Source organism: Notothenia rossii (assembly GCF_949606895.1).
Source record: "Notothenia rossii genome assembly, chromosome: 1".
Classification (NCBI taxonomy): domain Eukaryota; kingdom Metazoa; phylum Chordata; class Actinopteri; order Perciformes; family Nototheniidae; genus Notothenia; species Notothenia rossii.
The window spans coordinates 80807094-80826383 of NC_136912.1; the positions used below are offsets into that span (position 1 = coordinate 80807094).

General features: G+C 39.6%; 1 protein-coding gene across 3 annotated transcripts in view; it reads left to right on the forward strand.

The window, feature by feature from the left end:
- LOC307031657 (adhesion G protein-coupled receptor D2) overlaps positions 1 to 19290 on the forward strand; it is a 93219-nt gene that overhangs the window by 61083 nt on the left and 12846 nt on the right. For 2 of the 3 annotated variants that reach the window (XM_079668940.1, XM_079668939.1), the window contains exon 24: positions 12902 to 12984. The exons of the other annotated variant lie outside the window; for it this stretch is intronic. In XM_079668940.1, coding sequence (XP_079525066.1) covers positions 12902 to 12984 — 83 coding nt within the window. The remainder of the gene's footprint in view (positions 1 to 12901; positions 12985 to 19290) is intronic. 3 annotated transcript variants of the gene reach the window in all.

The following is a 19290-nucleotide window of genomic DNA, read 5'->3' on the forward strand; positions in this document are numbered from 1 at the left end:
TCCTTGCTATTGTGAAGCGAGAAGAGGTGCTTATTTTGAATGATAGATGCGGCGTAGCGCAAGCTACTTATAGGGGGTAGATTCCCTGACGCTGACGTCAAGATCACCAGCCAATCAGGATTGGCGTAATGAGATTGATGCTTCTGTTTGCTCCGCGATGAGGTGCATCCCATAGTGAGACATCTCACTTCATGTTACTCTGAGAACTGGGGTTACGTAAGTAACCTATAGTTTTGTTCAGCCGGATAATATCCATATGTCTACCCTACTTTTATAATTTTCTAATCATAAATCTAATCGATAGATTTATGTTTCAAAATGTTTCATGTTTTAAAATATTATTTTGTAGAAAATCTTAGGCCCTCAGAGACGGCCCTGACGGCTCGCCACTGCCTTGGTTAGTTATTGGCTAATGGTTACACAAGTCAAAAAATCGTTATGACATCATAAAGTGGACAAAATCTGATCAGCTCATTTTCAGACAGGTTTTTATATCAATGGATCAGGAAAAAAAGTGAGCGAATCTTTTTTCCTGAAACTTTCAGAATCTCTTTACACAGACGGGACTGACTTTATTTAGGAACATATACAGTATAAGACAGTTAGATGCAGTCCTCACAAGTTCATCATAGCAAACCTGATTTGTTGTGTCATATCCAGTTTACGTAACCCAACTTGTAGGAACCATATGCCTGCACATTGCTGACATCTGACACCCTTTCCCTTCCTCTCTTCCTAACATGTGTTCTTCAGCATCCATCGCAATTAGGGGCCTTGTAGATAAAATAGTGTGGCGGTCTATTGCATGCATCTTCTGCAGATTACACACAGATCCTTCGCTGACACCACCATGGGGTTGACTCCCCTTTGCCTCCCTCCATACACACACCATCACTTGTCATGCATGTTTAGTCCAGTTCATTGACATGCAACAGGATCCCCTGCTCCAAAAATGTATAAAGGAATATTCCCCCTGTGTAATGACAGCATGTTTGTGGCAAGTTCATCTCAGTGCTTGCTGTTTCATCTATTTGCAAGACCACTTCTGAAGTCCACTTCTGCAGACCATTATACAAGGCCAAAGGTCAAAATAATTAGGAATAACATTAATTGTGTTTATTGTTTGTTTAGTTTGCAACACTCATAATCCTATTGTATTGTTTCTTCTAAACAGAGGATGACTGTATTCTGACATCTCAATCTGTTTTGAACATGGCAAGAAATGTTTACTGTGAAATCTGACATAATTTACAGAACACAATTTAAAAAACACAAGTTAAATGCATTATGTTAGCTCAAAGTGGGCGGTGTAAACATTTGTTTTCCCTATTGTTTTTCATTAGTTGAAAACTGCTTGTGTTTTATATTAGTTTCAACGGTTCGTAACTCGGAATTGGTATTGGAGACATGAAACATGCTTTAGGAAGAATAGTAATATGAATGTTCTGCTCTGGGAATTGACATCATATTGATTATGACCACAGCAGATCAGAGAAACTAGAGGTAAGGTGTGTATGTGAGACACAGAGGTATTCGGCCCCTGAGAAGCAGCTTGTGTTCAATGTCTCACTGATGCAAAGTGATGTGTACTAATTCTACATCTGCTCAAACCAAACAGGGCTTAAAAGTTCAGCCAAGTCCCAAAGAAATCACTTCCTTACAACTCATCTTCTTCCGCCCTCTCTACGCACAAATTATGGATGACGATTTTCCCTGCATCTATTTTGCATTTCGAAGTGATGGACAAATAAGTGGAAACGACTTTAGGGTTTTGTGTTCGTGTGTGTCTGTGTGAGTGCGGATTGAGATTTGGATTTGGCTGTTTAGAGGATATGCGGCCATGAAATGGCCTCTTGTCATGTGGGCTGAAGCTTTGAGGACTTGATTGTAGCCTCAGTGTAAATACCCAAACAAACAGGCAACAGTCAAAATGTGCTCCGGGTTTGCCATGTATTTACATTCCTCTTCCTCTCTCCCGCTTGGTTTCTTTTACTCTCTCTTTTCCTCTTGCATCTGATTTGTTTATTTGTATTTACTCACTAGCTATTCTTTCTGCTTTCCTTCTTTCCTTTCATGCTCTCATTTTGTGAATGATATTCATGGTTACAAGTGTCATGGCTAAATAAGGAGAAGAGCTTTGTGACAGGAATTAAGATTTAATTTGTCAGTTAAAGCGCCATTTCTCACTGCTGTGTGAAAAATCTCAGAAACAATCTTTGATCATTTGAAACACTTAAGCGACTGCATTTTCTGCACTCATACTACATTCTGGCATTTCAAATTCATCACAAAAAACAGACCCACAGATGAAATATTGAGCCCATTTGGTTGTTCTTAAGTGGCTTTAAGCGTAACTGTTTATGCATATTCGCCCAGCCGCTACAAAGCATAGTAGGCTTCTGGAATTTGTTTTCTGCAGCTGTTCTGCATAACAACACCACGCTAGCACGCACAGAACACAGTCTGGTGGGGGGAATCTATTCATAATTCAAATACACAACAAGGCCCAAGCTTTGGCGTTGTCAGATATAACAAATTGAGGAGGAAAGGAGTTGAATTTGTATCTGCTTACTGAGGTTGACTGCATTATACATACTGCAGGTGCCGCTGAATGCGTGGTAATAGGATATATGATGGATGGCCAAGCCGCTTGAGCTCCCATTCCTCTGGGTTATTCATCTATTTATCTGCTTATTTATTTATTCCTTCACCCAGAGAGACCCTCACAAACAGGGTTTGCTTAAGGTACAATAGTAGCTAAGAGACGCCGCGCAATGGCTATATGGAAAGCATTGTGAGGTCTTGACGTACCATCTTGAGCATGCTGATGTTGGTGCTGATGTTCATTGGTTCTGTTGGTCGTTTAAATGGGCCTACATCTTGATGGTTCTTCTTTCAGCTCAACCAGAAAAGAAAGCCCTCACACATGTTTTGCAGTAGGAGGCTTTTACTAAACCGCAAATTAAATTAATATCACATTTTTATTTTGCTCAGGGATTGTATACATTTTGGAAATCATTGTCTTTTATCCCCGTCCAGACATTTTCAACAGATGGTGGAGGCATGGTTTGGGAGAGTATTTTGAAGGATTGTTAGTGCTGTATGTATTCAGATTGGCTCAGTGTTTAAGACCCCCCCGATCTTGAGCCACTTGTACACTTTCTAGTGTTTGACTGAAACCCGTCAAAACATCCTTCATTGTGTCTTCCATATTTTGCTCACTGCAGTTATTCTGCTTGGATACCTTTTTAAAAGTATAAAGAAGTAAGGGTTTACTGAAATTAAAACAAATCCATATTAAATCAAATATTCCTACCATTTAAACAGTTGTATGATGTATTTATAGAATATTTGATGTTTCAAATTAATTTGTAACCATCATCCGCCCAATATGAAACAAACCCACAGCAAAACAAATAACGTCAGGTAACTGTCTTTCATGTTTAACCCTGTCACTGCACCTCTATAAGGGTGTCACACAAGTACCTGCATGTGCCGTGGCGCAGGTCACCTCCCCTGGGCCAAGCTGTCTCACCCTTACCCCCCGCCCCCCCAACACCTCACGTCACGTCATCACCCCCTTCTTAACTAAAGACTACACTCTATCTTGTAGGTAAATACAGTAGGTGTTGTATAAAGCTGCACTACATATTTTAATATAAACATATTTTAGAGAAAATCACACATTTGGCCAATTTTATACATTGTTGTGTGTTCACTGCATTTTCACAAACACACACACACACAAACACATGTTCTGTCTTAACACAGTACTAAAGCATTCCCTACTACTACCATCGTGCAGCTGCCAATAGCACCTCTAAACCAATATCAGCACCTCCGCCTCCTCCCCCCAGGAACATTTTTTCATCGTTCTCATCTCAACAGCCCATAGCAACGACATAGCCGACAGCTTACGACGAGGCAAAGTGGGGAAGAGGGAGGGAGCAATGGGGTAAGGGGGGTGAGTTAGGCCGTAGATCAGGGCAGGGAGGATGGCGGTGCGACCAGGGGGTGACAGGGGAATAACATCCCTTTCTCCTCAATCGACAGGGACCATAACTCCTGCCTCTCCAGGGACAGATTGAGAAAGGCAATAGCCCAAGGGGCTGTGAAGCACGGATGCTTAGGAGAATTGAAAGTTAAAAGAAAAACGCAGTTTGCCGAGCCAATGCCACCGATTCAGCCGACAGCACTGCTCTTTGCTACTTGAATTCACCTATTTCTTTTTTTTATTTTGAAGACAGCAGTAGAAAGGCCCAATTGGAATACTGTCCATATACATTGTCAAACAATAAATCTCCAAGGGTTGTCGTGTTGTATTTTCCAAAATGTTGAGAGCTTTTTTGCAATTATTGAAGTTGGTGGGACAATGTGCACATCTGTCTCTTGCAAGTGACATGAGGTGTTGGTCCTCAATCACCCGTAAATGGTTTTTGTTTGGAGGTTTTGATGAGATGGAAATTGTATTTGTAAAGATTAACATTCGGCTTTGACTTCATTGCTACTTTGCAATAATCTGAAGCTATTGGCCAATAATGCCCTTGTACTATTTTGCTTGTGCACAACCACCTTTGATGGTCAGCACACAAATAAATCAGTTTACTTTATATTGGATAAATTGTCTGACTTAATAAAAAATGCACTATCCCACAAGCTGTGAAGTTATAACAGACTCTGAAGTCTAGGTGAAAAGGCATTCAGTGAGCTGCAAAGCAGATGTATTTCAACAGTGTTGGTGTAATGTAATCTGCTCTCTTTTAAGTTTAACCTATCACCACAAATAATGCAAATGAAAAAGAAAAGACAGGGAATAAATAAATATTATTGTACACCGAGTACCAGACATCGTATAGTGTTATTTATAATGTGTTATGGTTTAATAGTATTATAACATGGCAACTCACATGGTTTAACTGCTATGAGATTATAAAGTTAGGTCTCTGTCAGCAAATGATTCCTGTTCCACTCGTCCTGTATAATTGTATTTGTTCCAAATAGTTTATCACTTAACCCTCACTCTATATGTTATCTTACTTTTCTAATTTCCACTTTCTTTTTCTCCTTTCTCTATCTTCCTATCTCTCCCGCTCTCTCTTTTTTCATGCTCTCCGTCATACACTGCCACACTCCCCTGTTTGGAGTGGTTGGGGAGCAGGGGGGTAGCAACTTTATAGCCTGATCAATTTTACAGTGGCTTATTGAATAGCTTTTAATGCCCTCCTTTACTTTCAGCTGTAACCCACTGAGTGTCTGCCGCTCCAGGGCTGCTGTGATGAGCGAGACAATAAATTGTAATACATCGTCTCTGGAAAATTACACATGTTTAATCATTGATTTTTATTGGCTTATCATGATAACATTATCCCAGAGGGTTAGGGTGGACACAAAGCAGCTCATAAAATAAAAGAGGTTGAATTACTTATGGCATTTTAAATAGCGAAGTTGACAAAATGAAATGATGCCATAACCAACTTCCTTTAATACAGTGTATTGATTCGTACCTTACGGTTATAGACATGATTATTTCATGCAGTATCTATTTAAACAAATGGAATTCATCCACATATTTTTCAGTATGTTAGTTTGTTGAAACATTTACGTTTTATATGATTTAACCTGAGGACAAATACTAATATACTTGAAGATGATCTTAAAAATGTGTTCCCCTTAAATAAACTTAAGCTATGTTTCAAGGGAAACATATTTTCTCATGGATTACTTTTGTTTTTGACGCGTCACCAAGGAGTTTCTCATCCTATTGTGCAGTAGTATGTATAAGGTGGAGGTCTGGATGGATGATTAGTCAAACAAGGGTTAGGGATGTGGCTAACAAACAAACAAACACATTCTAGGACAATCCAAGATGCAATTAATGAACCCTACCAAGTAGTTTTGATGCATGTTTTAAATCAATAAAGTGTTTAACAATAATCTGGGAAGTGAGCTTTTTAGTAATGAACTTTTGTTGGAGACAGGGTTAAAAAAAATAACCAAACAAAATAAAAAAAAAAGGATTTTATTAAGGAAATGTTTGTTTTTTTATACTCTTCAAAGAAAAAAGCCAGCTTCTTTGCTCTATGTCACATCCAGTGTCACTTAACCTCAACAACTGGAGTGCAAGAAAGGTGAAATTTAAAAGTGTGCTTCAAGATTTATCGTCTGCATATAAAAAAAAATCTCAGGATCATTAAGTCCAACTCCATTGCCATCAAGCTGATGAAAGCTGCCAAACACATACTTAATAATGGTGTCTGCGTGTGTGTGTGTGTGTGTGTGTGTGTGTGTGTGTGTGTGTGTGTGTGTGTGTGTGTGTGTGTGTGTGTGTGTGTGTGTGTGTGTGTGTGTGTGTGTGTGTGTGTGTGTGTGTGTGTGTGTGTGTGTGTGTGTGTGTGTGTGTGTGTGTGTGTGTATGATGTGATAAGGTAGATTGACTTCTAATATAAATGGTAGAGGTTTCTACTGACATCCATATAGCGGTGCCCTTTGTGTCCCTGCCTAGCAACCCCATTCTTCCCATTCTACTTCAAGTGTTAGAGCAAGCCAGTGGAACTATGCATATACTGTATGTATGTTGAACTGGACACAAAAGCAGTGCCCCGGTAGGTCTTCTGGTAGAGCACGTCCCAAGTCCTCATTGCAGTCCCTCAGGTTCCAGTCTGACCTGCAGGTCCATTGTTTCATGTTGTTCCTTATTTCCCCATTTCCTTTTTATCTTCTGCTCTTACTATCTGGTTTGTGTGTATATATATAGATCATTATCCAACATTTAAATTGATATATATTTAATATACAGTTTATATTTCATGTGTGTGAGCATGTGTTTGTGTATGTATATGGATATGAATATGAACCTGTGTCTAGGTCATCAATGGTCCCTCAGATTGTGGCGTTGTGATACATATTGGACAGCAGGATATGTATTATTTTATTTCTCTTAGAGTATTTTTCATTGTTGGACATTATTAAGGTCTTGCTTGAATTGGACTTCATAGAGTTGAACATGAGCATTTTACATTGTACTAGAAAGTGCTAAGTGATTTTTCTTTATTCTGTCTCTCTCTCTATATCTATGTCTCTCTCTTACACACACAATATATAAAATACACACAAACACACACTTGGGCAGGTAGCCCTCCTCCACACCAGCACCTGCTCCGTTGAAGGTGAAAGAAGTGCTCACTTGAGCTCATTGAAAAGTAGATGTGACAGTAAATTTTTCAGGCCCTTGTGAGATGGGAGATCTTGTTATAGCAGTCAGGATGGGGGTCAGGGCAGTGGCTGCTTGATGATTGAGGAAAAGAGAAGTAAATTCATTCTGCTTCGGGCACTTTGTCAAGTGCCAGTAGCTTACTGTTGAGAGCCACTCACCCATCACCGTGTTACGGCCCCAGAGGTCACCTCCAGCACCATAAATCTGCCTCGCCTGCTCAACCTACTGCCTTCCCCCGGCTGAGCACGAGCAGGGAAAGAGGCTGCAGCTGCTGCCGCTGCTCCTCATAGTCACTCAAATGAAAAGGCAGAGGGGAGAATATAGATTCTCCGTTTGATGCTGCTGATGGTGTAAGAGCAGGACACTGGGTGTGCTGTGCCACAGGGGGATGTTTACGTCTGGACTAATGGTTGTGTTTAGTGTGTGAAAGGTTGGATTGCCATGGGGAATCTTTTTTGTGTACAATACAAAGGCTTGCATATGGTTGAATATACATTTTGTTTCTTGGGGACATACAGTGTATTTAAAAAATAATTTTAGGCTGCTTAATAAAATTATAATGATTTAAAAACATTATGCACTTTGCATCAAAATGAAACAAGAGAAGGCTGATGTTGCAAACTCAACAGTTGTAGTTTGTTTTCACATTTTGTCCATGCACACGCAAAAGATCACTAAAGCTTATAATATAGATTTGAGTAATTCCTGCATCACATCACACTCTCCTATACTCAACATGCGCATCAGTCTACGAGGCAAAGATCAGCAGAAGAATGCGGAGAAAAGCTGAATAAAAGTATTTCTTTATGTTAGTTGCAGGCCAGGTACATCGGAGGAAATAAATAAAGCAAATTATTATACCAGATAGGGTAGAGCATACATTCTATTGAATTTTCTATATCACTGTACTGAAGAAAGTAAAATAATATAGAAATATGTATCAGTACAGTCTGAGTCCCTCCAACATTATTACCTGTTGCCTCTAGTGTTTGCTTAAATATTTTAGAGTGGTACTGTCCTGCATCATAGTGTTAGAGCCAAGTGAAAAGATGTCTTGAAGAAAGACATATAAAGTAGTCTACATGTATCAATTTAGAGAAATACAAATATTTTTGTTAGCAGCTGCACTCTCAAATGTTGTACGCTGCAGCTGTGCTCATTTACATAGCCCGTAAAAGCACTGCTAAATTTGAAAAGCTGCATGAGTGCAAAAGGTTGCAGCCAAAATCAGCCTCTAAGTGTTGTGCCCAAAACATGCAGTTACACATAATAAAAAGATATGTTCATTGCTGTAATACACATAGAACGGTGGGCCTAAGTTATGCCATATTTTTATTTGAACTGGTGCAGACTTCAGTTTGGGCTGTAGTCCACCAACACTGGTTGATGTTCAGCCATTCTCTTCTGATTAAATGCTGGTTAGAGATTTTGTGTTTCAGCTCTGCCAACATACACTCTAGATTTCATCAGAACATTTTCCAAGATACAAAGGAAGCAAAAAGGACCTTTTAATACTTGATGAGGATCGAACAAAAAAAAGCAAGAAGAAATCACAACTGTTAACAATCTGTGGGCTAATGAACTAGTTACAGTATAGAAAGTTTAACCTCAAGAAGATCTTTTGTGTCGCTTTTTTCAGCAACATTTAGACTCCCAAAGGTTTAGTGGAATCATCACTTTCTAGCATGTGCATAGGACTAAAGTTTCTATGCTTAGCCTCATATTATTTCATAGGGTCACACTAAAACATACACCAACCAGATCCCAAACCATAGGGGATCCTGTTCTGTCTTTCTAAATTGATAATTGGTATATCACAAAATTATTCATATCTTCCGCCATCTGCTAACATTTGTCTAGGATGGTGGTAGAGGACTAAAGTCAGAAAGAGGGAAAAATGATATGGTGTGGGTGTCTGTGTGTTTATGTGTGTGTGTTTTTTTTTACACATGCTTGTCCACATGTGTAAAGACTGAGAGTGATCGCTTCTTTCTGAAGTGTGTCATCGTGCACCATAATTACACCTGCCCTCACTATGTGTGTGCATGTGTGTTCAACTACCGCTGTGTACATGTGTGCATGCTGGTGCACACTCCTTTTAAGCTTGTAGCGTATGAGCGTCAGCCTGCTTTCAATATAGCCTCTTATTAGGTGGTGATTATCCTGCCTGCATCTGGCTTCTTTCAGCATTTGACTGGTAGTTGAGAGGCCAGGGGCACCCTAGGAAGAAAGGAGTGAAAACTTCCTGAACCCAGCTTTCACCCCCACCCCTGAACTTAAGTGTACCCCTCAACCTCTCAAATGAACCTGAGACACTGGTATTCTTTTTATAAACAAAAGAATATTCTGAATTGGGCGGAGAAATGTGTAGGTGGGTGGTGCTCAGACTATCTTTGCATTGTAGGATGCATGATGTATTTCTGTCAAGGTATTTTAGAAGTTACCTTCCAATCAAGTTCCACCTGTTCTACAATTGTACTGCATCACGTGTCTGTCCTGAAATAACCCTGGGAAATTGTTAACTCTTGCTAATGCACAGTTCACAACTAGCCCACATTTGTACTGCAATCTGGCATAAATTCAGTGCTACATTTTCTTTTGTTTGTCTTGTTAACCATTCACACTTGTCATTGTGATGACTACAGAATGCTGTGAAAATGTATAACTTCAGATTTTGGACAAATGTAAAACCACAAACTAATTGGGAGGTGCATTAATATGCCTTCCCTTTAAAGCTACATATGGAAATGTCTAACTATATTGAGGTTTTACCCTGCATTTTCCCTCAATGAATCCAAATTATTATTTGCTCTATAAAATCACCATAATCTAGACTCTGAGACACAGTGGATCATTTCTACATTAGATGCTAATCCCTAGCCTACCCCTTTCTATCACACAATTCCTTGTTTGCCTACTCCAACCCCTAAACTGACATAGCATCACTGAAAGACTGTAGATTGCAATCTCATGTTCTAAAAACATCAGTGAAGCAGACGGAGGACAAGAAAAATAAGTAGACAAAAGAGAAGGAGAAGAAGAAGGAATTGATAGTAACAGGGAGAAAGCAGTATGGCAGGATCCCGAGGGCCTGGCCGGGGGCTTTGTAGGAGCCCATACATCAGCTGTCACACGATGGGCTTCCAAAGAGCCACAACAGAGAAACACAATAGACTGGACAGATGGTCCCAAACAAACTGCAGTGGGTTTGATGCTATTAAAAGCTGTTTACCTCATGCCAGACGCCAGCAAGTGTGGTGGACGCATAGTGTGATCATTGCTGAATGACAAAAAATGTGTGTGTGTGTTTGACTACCAGCTTCTGGTGTTTTAATAAACCCTCTGGTGTGTTTTTAAGCCACCAAATGACCATTAATAGCTTGAGTAACATGTGTATGGGTGTCTGTGGAGTTTTCTTATGATTAAGATACAATCAAAGACAACACGTGATGGTAAAACAGAATCAGATACATGATTAATTTGCACAAAGTGGATGCAAGCCAACTCTGTAGGCCATGACAAACTTTTGGCTTAAAACCAATAACCAGACAAATATAAAAAAAATGTCTTTCTGTTTCTCCCTCCCTCCCATCCTCTCCCCTTCATCTGCTCTCCTATAGAGCGACTGACACCTCAGAATGATGTACTCCTTCAATGCACTGACCTTTCTCCTTCGGACTAGCCAGCCGCCCTCCTGCCCTCTTCCATGTAGATGAGACAGAGATAGATGAAGATATTTTGCAGTGTGTGGCACAGTCGGGATCGTGGGCGGGGATGTCTTGCAGTGACACAGTGAAATTAGTTTTGGTGTTGGTTGATGGCGTCCGACCCACCTTCAGATCAGCAGTCAACCAGAGAGATTAATCCAGACACAGGAGGCCTGTTGGGGAGCACACATGACAGGCAGCGAGCGAGAGGAGAGAGAGAGACAGACAGGCAGGTAGACAGACAGATGGGGCGGATGGGTTCATGACAATGATATACCTACTGAGATTGTGTCCATATATCTAACTGGGTAACTTCCAGGTTTAACATACAGATTGTTGCACTGCTAGAGACATGAATAATGTAAAGTCGAAGATTTTTATTTACCATTTCATGTAGAAAATAGCCCAAATTTAGCATAGTAATTGAACTAAAATCCTTAACCAATTGTGTAGATTTAGTGGTGATTTGACCCAATATAACCTTTGTAAAAGAAAATTACAAAGCCATATCAGACATATGAGGATATCCTACATTAAACCCCTTTACAGTAAGTTATTTCAGTATTTAAACTGCATATAACTTTAGAATAAATACAAATGGATATCTTCATAATCTCATTCTAGTTTCACAGTCTCACTAATAGCATCAGCTGACTGTAGTAGCTGGCTACAATATTACAATCATGCTTCTGTTTAAAACCTTATTATCTTCTCATACATTATCACTAAATACCAAGTACCTGATTCCTGTCTGATTACCCCTCAAAACATGTGTACCTAGCTGATGCAAGGTGGAGGAATAAGACTATATTACATTTAGCTTCATTTTTAAGTTTGCATCCCAATATGTAACTCACCTTGTATTTGTCAGAATTCTTCTGAAATATTTCAGGTGTTCTTTAACAAGCCTCACAGAACCTGTTCAGTCATTGTAACACACCCCCTTATGAAAGCATCGGCTAATTGCCTGAAATGTAAAATGAGTGTCAGCAATTGATGAATATGATCATTAGCCACGCTTGTCTTGCCTTCTTTGTTTTCTGCTATAATTGGCTCCAATTTATAATACTCCACTTACAGCATCCGTTATGATTCTGTCTTGTTCCCTCTGTAATCTGTTCATATCAGTGCATCAAATAGGTCACATAAAGGTGGAGAAATCCTTGCATCATTGTTTTTCTATTTAACTCATGAATCTAACTGTGAATACTCAAATACCTATGTTAGTTGTTAAAAGAGTTTCTCTCTTTTCCTGCCATTCTATCTCATCTATGTTCATATTTTCAGGTATTGAATATAAGCTTGGAAAAGTCTTGAATGTGAAAATTGTTCTTCAAGGCTTTAATGAAAGTTCATTTAGGCTGCTGTAGGACAAGAGGTACGACACAAAGTACCGGTAGTTCAATTGCTCACACTAACCCTTCCCTTCCGCATTGTCTGGAAATCATATTCCAACATTATAGTATAATTTGTGGTCTATTTCTAGATGGTGGTTCTGAAAAAAAAAATAGGAACATCGAGTTCTGCATTTAATTGATGCCATTATGAAAGTGCATGTGTGCTTATGGGCATACAGCACATGCAAATGAACCTGTAAGACCACATCTGTCCTCTGTTGAATGTTTCTCTTGGATTGTGCCTGCATCATTATTCAGTACAAATATGAAAAATCACTCCGACAATGTTATGTTAGGATTTTTGAGAGGGAAATATTGGTGTTCTTAAATATGCATGCAATTCTGCCATGTCTCATCAACTTCAAATATTTGAATACAGTTATTTTATATATTAGTATTCATTGAAACATGACTTCAAGATGCTCACCTCTGCTCACCGAATTGCTCCAAGCATGTGTCTTTGCGTGTGTGCATGTGTGTATTCAGTTACTTTTCAGCCAAACTTTATTGGCAGAACTAAATGTGTGTGTGTGTGTGTGTGTGTGTGTGTGTGTGTGTGTGTGTGTCTTTATGTCTGTCTTCAGGTCAGCTGTCCATTCTTTGTGTTCCAGAGAGACTAGAGAGTCCCTTGAGCCAAACTTCCAAAGGCCATTATGTGCACCGAAAGGTAACTGACTCCACACACACACACACACACACACACACACACACACACACACACACACACACACACACACACACACACACACACACACACACACACACACACACACACACACACACACACACACACACACACACACACACACACACACACACACACACACACACACACACACACACAGCAGGGTGTATCAGTCACTTCAGTGGAACTTTGAGCGTTGGGTAACAGGGTTGCTCAGGGGGTCAAAGGCAGCATTTGATCTTTGACCTCAGGACAGAAACAGACTGAAGTCAGGGCCTGAGTGATAACTGTGGTGGTTAACACATTCAACAGCAGCAGGTCTGTTAATCCTCTCACCTAGTTAGTACAGAACCGTTTCATTCAATCAGCTTTTTTCTTCCCTCTTGATGATGCAGTAAATTATATACATTTATTTTTATATAGTAAGCTTTTGTACTATTACATCATTAAATTAAATAAAAACATTTGTAAAATGTTTCTAAAAATAATTTCAGCAGTGCATTTAGTATTAAAGGTGGGGTATGCAATTTATTTCAGAAAGACTTTTTATTATATTATATATTATATTATTTGTTATATTCCATGGAATGCTCTTAACATCCCGATAGCGATGAATATATTAAATGCTTTGACAGCAAATACATTAAAAAATGTCATCTGTGGAAGCCGTAGCGCTGTAAAAAGCACGACCAATCATTTTAGCCGGCCCGGCTAAAATAACTGGATGGCCTACCTGCCTGCCAGCCTTCCATCTGTGCACAAACGTATCTCGTGCCCTCATTGGTCATGTGCATGTTTGTATGTGTTGGAGGAGGGGCTCCGTAAGGAAGTCTGAAGGAAGAGGCAGATTTTTTTCCGGTTGTGTATTTTCAAATTCTAGCGCACTCGATCTGGTTTCTCCAAAATGACATACCCCACCTTTAATTAAAACACAGTTTTCCACAATTTTTTGCTGCACTATGATTGCTCCTTCAGAGTTTTTATATTCATTGGAATGTTAGCAACTTAGTTAGTGAAGTGTTTGCATTTTTAAATATAATTAGTTGCTTTTTAATTGTTTCAATTATAACCATCATCAGGTAACTTTTCCCGAAACTGGGGTACTTTGTTTTTGTTTTAAGTAGTTCATTTTAACTACTTACAGGGATTAGTTCCCACACTCCCTTACCAACGCTCACCAGTGCATGACTGACTCCCTCTCTATTGAAAAAATTGAAGCCTCCAACTGCCTGATCCCTCTCTGCATATCCTCATCCCCCTGGTGGCCAACATTAGAACGTCATCACCACATATCTCCCTGAGCAAGTTACTTTCATTGATGCTAGATCTAAAGTATTTTGTTTTCTATCTTGGTGAAATTATATGTATTTTTTTGTTGTAAATGAAGAACTTAAACAATATTGTCTTTGTTCATTTACAAGAGATTAAACTGAGCATCCTTTGGGCTTTAGCTTGATGCACTAAGAGCAAAAGGGCATATCAGTGGTAATGCTGAGAGTAGGTGAATGCGCTTATCACTTTACCTACGGAAGCTTTTCCAATTCATGGCTAGTTGTTTAAAGCCGGCCACAAACATCAAGTCCAGTAGGAGAAACTAATTCTCATTTAATAGATCTAATTCATAAACATGTTTTAATTCAGTTTAAAACTGCCTCACCCCCTTGATAGCACATCTGTTAAATGATTGACCACATTAAGTGAATTATTTGGTTTTCTGATCTTAATAAAGGATGATGACAGCTCATTTGGATCCAAAATAGGCTTAATCCAAACAAAACAGCAGATTTAGCTTTGACCTTTTCAGCTTTCTGCTTTTCTTGCCTCTGCCTCTTTCACCCTTGTCCAACTGCCACCACACAACAATGTTCAACTGTCCTACCTCCGAGGTGATTGAAGCTGACTCCGCTCTCCACCCAGCTTTGTTTTTCTTCGCAGCCGTTGGGTGGTCCATGTCTCCCGCTCCCGCTCTCTTTCACCCTATCTCTCTCTCTCTCACTCATTGTCAAGTTCACTGCGTCTGTTTCTCTTTGAGCGCTACGGGACCCAGGCATGCTCCGAAACTCAATACCAGAGTATACACAATTAAGTTCACACCAGAGGTTATTGGGTGGAAGTGTGGTCTCATTCCACAAAATGTGCAAGTCAGTCAAAGGATAGCAGGGTGTGAGTGTTTATGTGTGGCTGGTTAGTTGGTCAAGGTTAACTAAATGACAGGAGGTGTGTGTGTGTGTGTGTGTGTGTGTGTGTGTGTGTGTGTGTGTGTGTGTGTGTGTGTGTGTGTGTGTGTGTGTGTGTGTGTGTGTGTGTGTGTGTGTGTGTGTGTGTGTGTGTGTGTGTGTGTGTGTGTGTGTGTGTGTGTGTGTGTGTGTGTGTGTGTGTGTGTGTGTGTGTTCGTTCCAGGGCAGTCCTCTGGTTTCAGAGTTGGAGATTTTGTTCTGGCTGGTTTGTTGCTATTTGAGACTGTCGTGGTTGTGGTTAGGGTGCTGGATCTGTATTATCATTTATGTCAACGTGGAAAATGGGCAGACATCAATTGTTTAAACTGATGATTCAATATAAAAAGAACACTTTTGAATTATGTTCTTCATCGGCTGAAATGTGACAACAATTGTTCTACTTGTATTGATGATGTCAGTTTGTATGTGTTTCAGCGCGTTAGGCTTGTCACAATATAATACCTTATCTAATTTTGGCATTATTGATAATAATATGTCTATTAATAAATATGCAACCAATACAATTAAAGGTTACATTATCCGATGCAATCATTTCAAAGTTTTAAGTAGATTAATTCAGGTGTGTTTTATTAATAATGTAATTAATGATGCATCTTTACCTATATAGATAAAAATATGACATGAATGTCCTAACTTTGTTTATAAAGTGTCTACTTTATAAAGTAATTTGTCTTTCATCATTTTAATAGATGGACTTCAGGGACAAACATTTCAGGACATTAGAATAAAAATAACAATATCATAATAATAACAATATTAATAATAATAACAGAATAAAACTATACTGTGGAATATATTTCTCAGTTTGTCTGTCTATTTAATCTGCACTTAAACCCTTTGGAATTGTTATTAGTGTTTTTTCAGTCCTTATAATGATTTTTTGTAATTTAAATTAGACAAATGAATAGTCCATAGGTACTTTCTATCTGTTGAAGGGAACATGAAAACAATATTCTTGGTTTTGCACTCCTGGGTTCACCCCAGTTGAACTTTCCACTAGCCTGTTGAGTGTTTCAGTGTTGGATCCGTTAGCCATAGCTCCCTCTGAGCACCATTCACACGCGATAGGGAGTCCCATGACAGGCCAGCTGGAACCTTCCATCCACCCCCCAAACATATATACAGACACAAATCCTCCGTGGAACCACTGACCACTAGTCAGCCAGCATGTCAGTCATTCAATGGCAGGGTGTGTGTATTCGTGTGTGTGTGTGTGTGTGTGTGTGTGTGTGTGTGTGTGTGTGTGTGTGTGTGTATGTGTGTGTGTGTGTGTGTGTGTGTGTGTGTGTGTGTGTGTGTGTGTGTGTGTGTGTGTGTGTGTGTGTGTGTGTGTGTGTGTGTGTGTGTGTGTGTGTGTGTGTGTGTGTGTGTGTGTGTGTGTGTGTGTGTGTGTGTGTGTGTGTGTGTGTGTGTGTGTGTGTGTGTGTGTGTGTGTGTGTGTGTGTGTGTGTGTGTGTGTGTGTGTTATTAGGACTTCCTGTTTTGGCCTGTGTGCCTCAGTTCATCCTGACCGGGGGATAGCTGGTGTCATGTCTAGCAGCTATGGAACCAGCAAGACACTTAACATTTACAAAACTTTATACATTTTGAAAATCGAAAATGTTTTATATATTTATCATAATTCTTCCAATATGAAAAATTATCTAAAACTGCTTTTAGGCTGGACTGGATTCAAAAGCTTTCTGAATATAAAATAGTCATTTAAAATGTCTTCTGGAAGAAGTAAGCAGCTCTTTAAACCAACGTGGGGCATGTTTTATTGTATTTTTTACACACTGCTGATCAAAATGTCCCCATACCACACTGGAGGGATTTCTTCACCCACACACTTTCAGACCTGTCTGTCATTGACTTTAAGATGTCAAACACAATCACACTGATGTCTGAAATGTCATTTTACATTAAACTCATTCCTTAAACAAGTTATCAAAGGACATTTGTATTGTTGACAAAAACACTAATGGTAAAATACCACACTTTGTCATTCATACAACTCTAATCTAGGGCTGTTCCCTCTCTCTCACTATACTGCATGCACATAAACATATGCACGATGTAAGTGATTATATCTCACACACACAGTAAACTCAGTCAGGCCCTTTCATGAGAGGTGGATATGTCTTGAGGGGAGCACCAGTCATGTTCCATTAATCCGAAGCAACCAGTGGTGATTGATCAATTAGCCCTGCTTAAAGCTGGGGCTCAGCCTGATCAATAGCACTGATCACCAGCCAAAGGTTTTTCATTAAGACCTGCTGCTCTGCTTGAGTAGACTCCATTAGCATAGACCAAATGGGCTGCAAGGAATGCAAATACTGGAGTGAAAATATACACACAAACATAAGCAGGCCGCGGGTAAAGAGGAAAGTAGTATGGAATATTGCATATAGTTTGTATCTAGTACTAGACTCCTAGTACTAAAATGGGTTAAAATCAGAGGCCAAATGTCCCTGTGTGTGCTGTGTGCTCTGCATGTGTGACCATTAAAGAGGGTTTCATTCCTCCATATTCTATTCTATCAAATAAATAAATAAATAGTGTTTTAATCACAAATGTAACATTTCTTGCAGGGCTACTGTACTTTGAGCAATTGTATTCATAAACGAGGTGATATCCCTTTCCCTTGGAAAAAGCTCCAATTAATAATCTCAGACATTACACAAACAGTGTAATTTTCTTCTTTTTAATTGATCACATCTTTAATTTTATTTATGATAAATAATTGGCCCTATTGTATGATATACAGTATTTCATAGCTAATGTTGGTGAATTGATAGCAGAACTGATGCTTCCAGCTTATTAAGTCAATTTTATTTCTAATTGACGTGTGGGCTACTGATAAGGGAGATTATGAAGTGACCATAACTTCACAAACGTCACACAAAAAGCAAAAAACTCCTCAAATACAGTTTGATCAAACTATCCTACTTGCTTATTCATTTTTTTATGTAAACCTATGAGTTATATCACTTCAAAATTGTATTTTTGGCACCATACTGAGCATGTGTGGGAGTATTTATTCCCCTTCCATCCGACTCATTGTCAGCCCTTTCTGTTAGGTACCTGAACAACAGCGGATGTAGCTGCACAACAGCGACGCTTTAATCTAGGAACATCAAACCCACGGGATCATCCGTTGCTTAAAACAGAAAAACACCGGTCAGCTTCCACTGGAAAACTCACCTTTCTCACCCTTTTCTATCCCTCAGTGGGGCCGAAGGCCATTGTTTCTCTTAAACAATCCTCATTGAATTACAAACTGGTTGCATGCTTTGTTCAGTGCAGCCGATGCATACTGCTGTCATGGGTCCTATCGTTAATGTGCCATCACTGCACCTCACATCCTCAGCAGACACAGGCAGCGCTGAGTTTATTTCCTCCATCTGTAGGTGTGTGTCTCTGTGTGTGTGTGTGTGTGTGTGTGTGTGTGTGTGTGTGTGTGTGTGTGTGTGTGTGTGTGTGTGTGTGTGTCTGTGTGTGTGTGTGTGTGTGTGTGTGTGTGTGTGTGTGTGTGTGTGTGTGTGCGTGCGTGCGTGCGTGCGTGCGTGCGTGCGTGCGTGCGTGCTTGCGTGTGTGTGTGTGCAAGAGCGAGAGATAGAGAATCACTTTGTACAATTGTGTTGTTAGGTGGGGAGAATGACTAAGAGATGAGGTTGGCGTGTGGGTCATTGTGTTTGTGTGATCGCTGTGTGTGTGATAGTCAGCATTAAATCCCTCAACAGAGAAGAGAGCAGATAAGCATCGTGGCGTGGGGCGCTTTGGTCAGTGATGGAAACACCACAGGGACCTGGTGACACACAAACACCCCCGCAGTAAAAAAAAAGTGAAAAAAAGAAAGTTGGTCAGGATCATGATAGTACGGAATCTTTTCTGTTTTTTCTTTTTAGCCATAGGAAATGTTAAACTCAGTCTTTTAATCTTTTTATTCTTAATTAGTATTGATTCTAAACTAGATGAATAAATCAATCAGATTTATTTTTTAGTGGCCACTGATGATTAAAGTATGCTAAAATGTACTCTAACTTCAAACAAAACAATACTACCTTTGTTA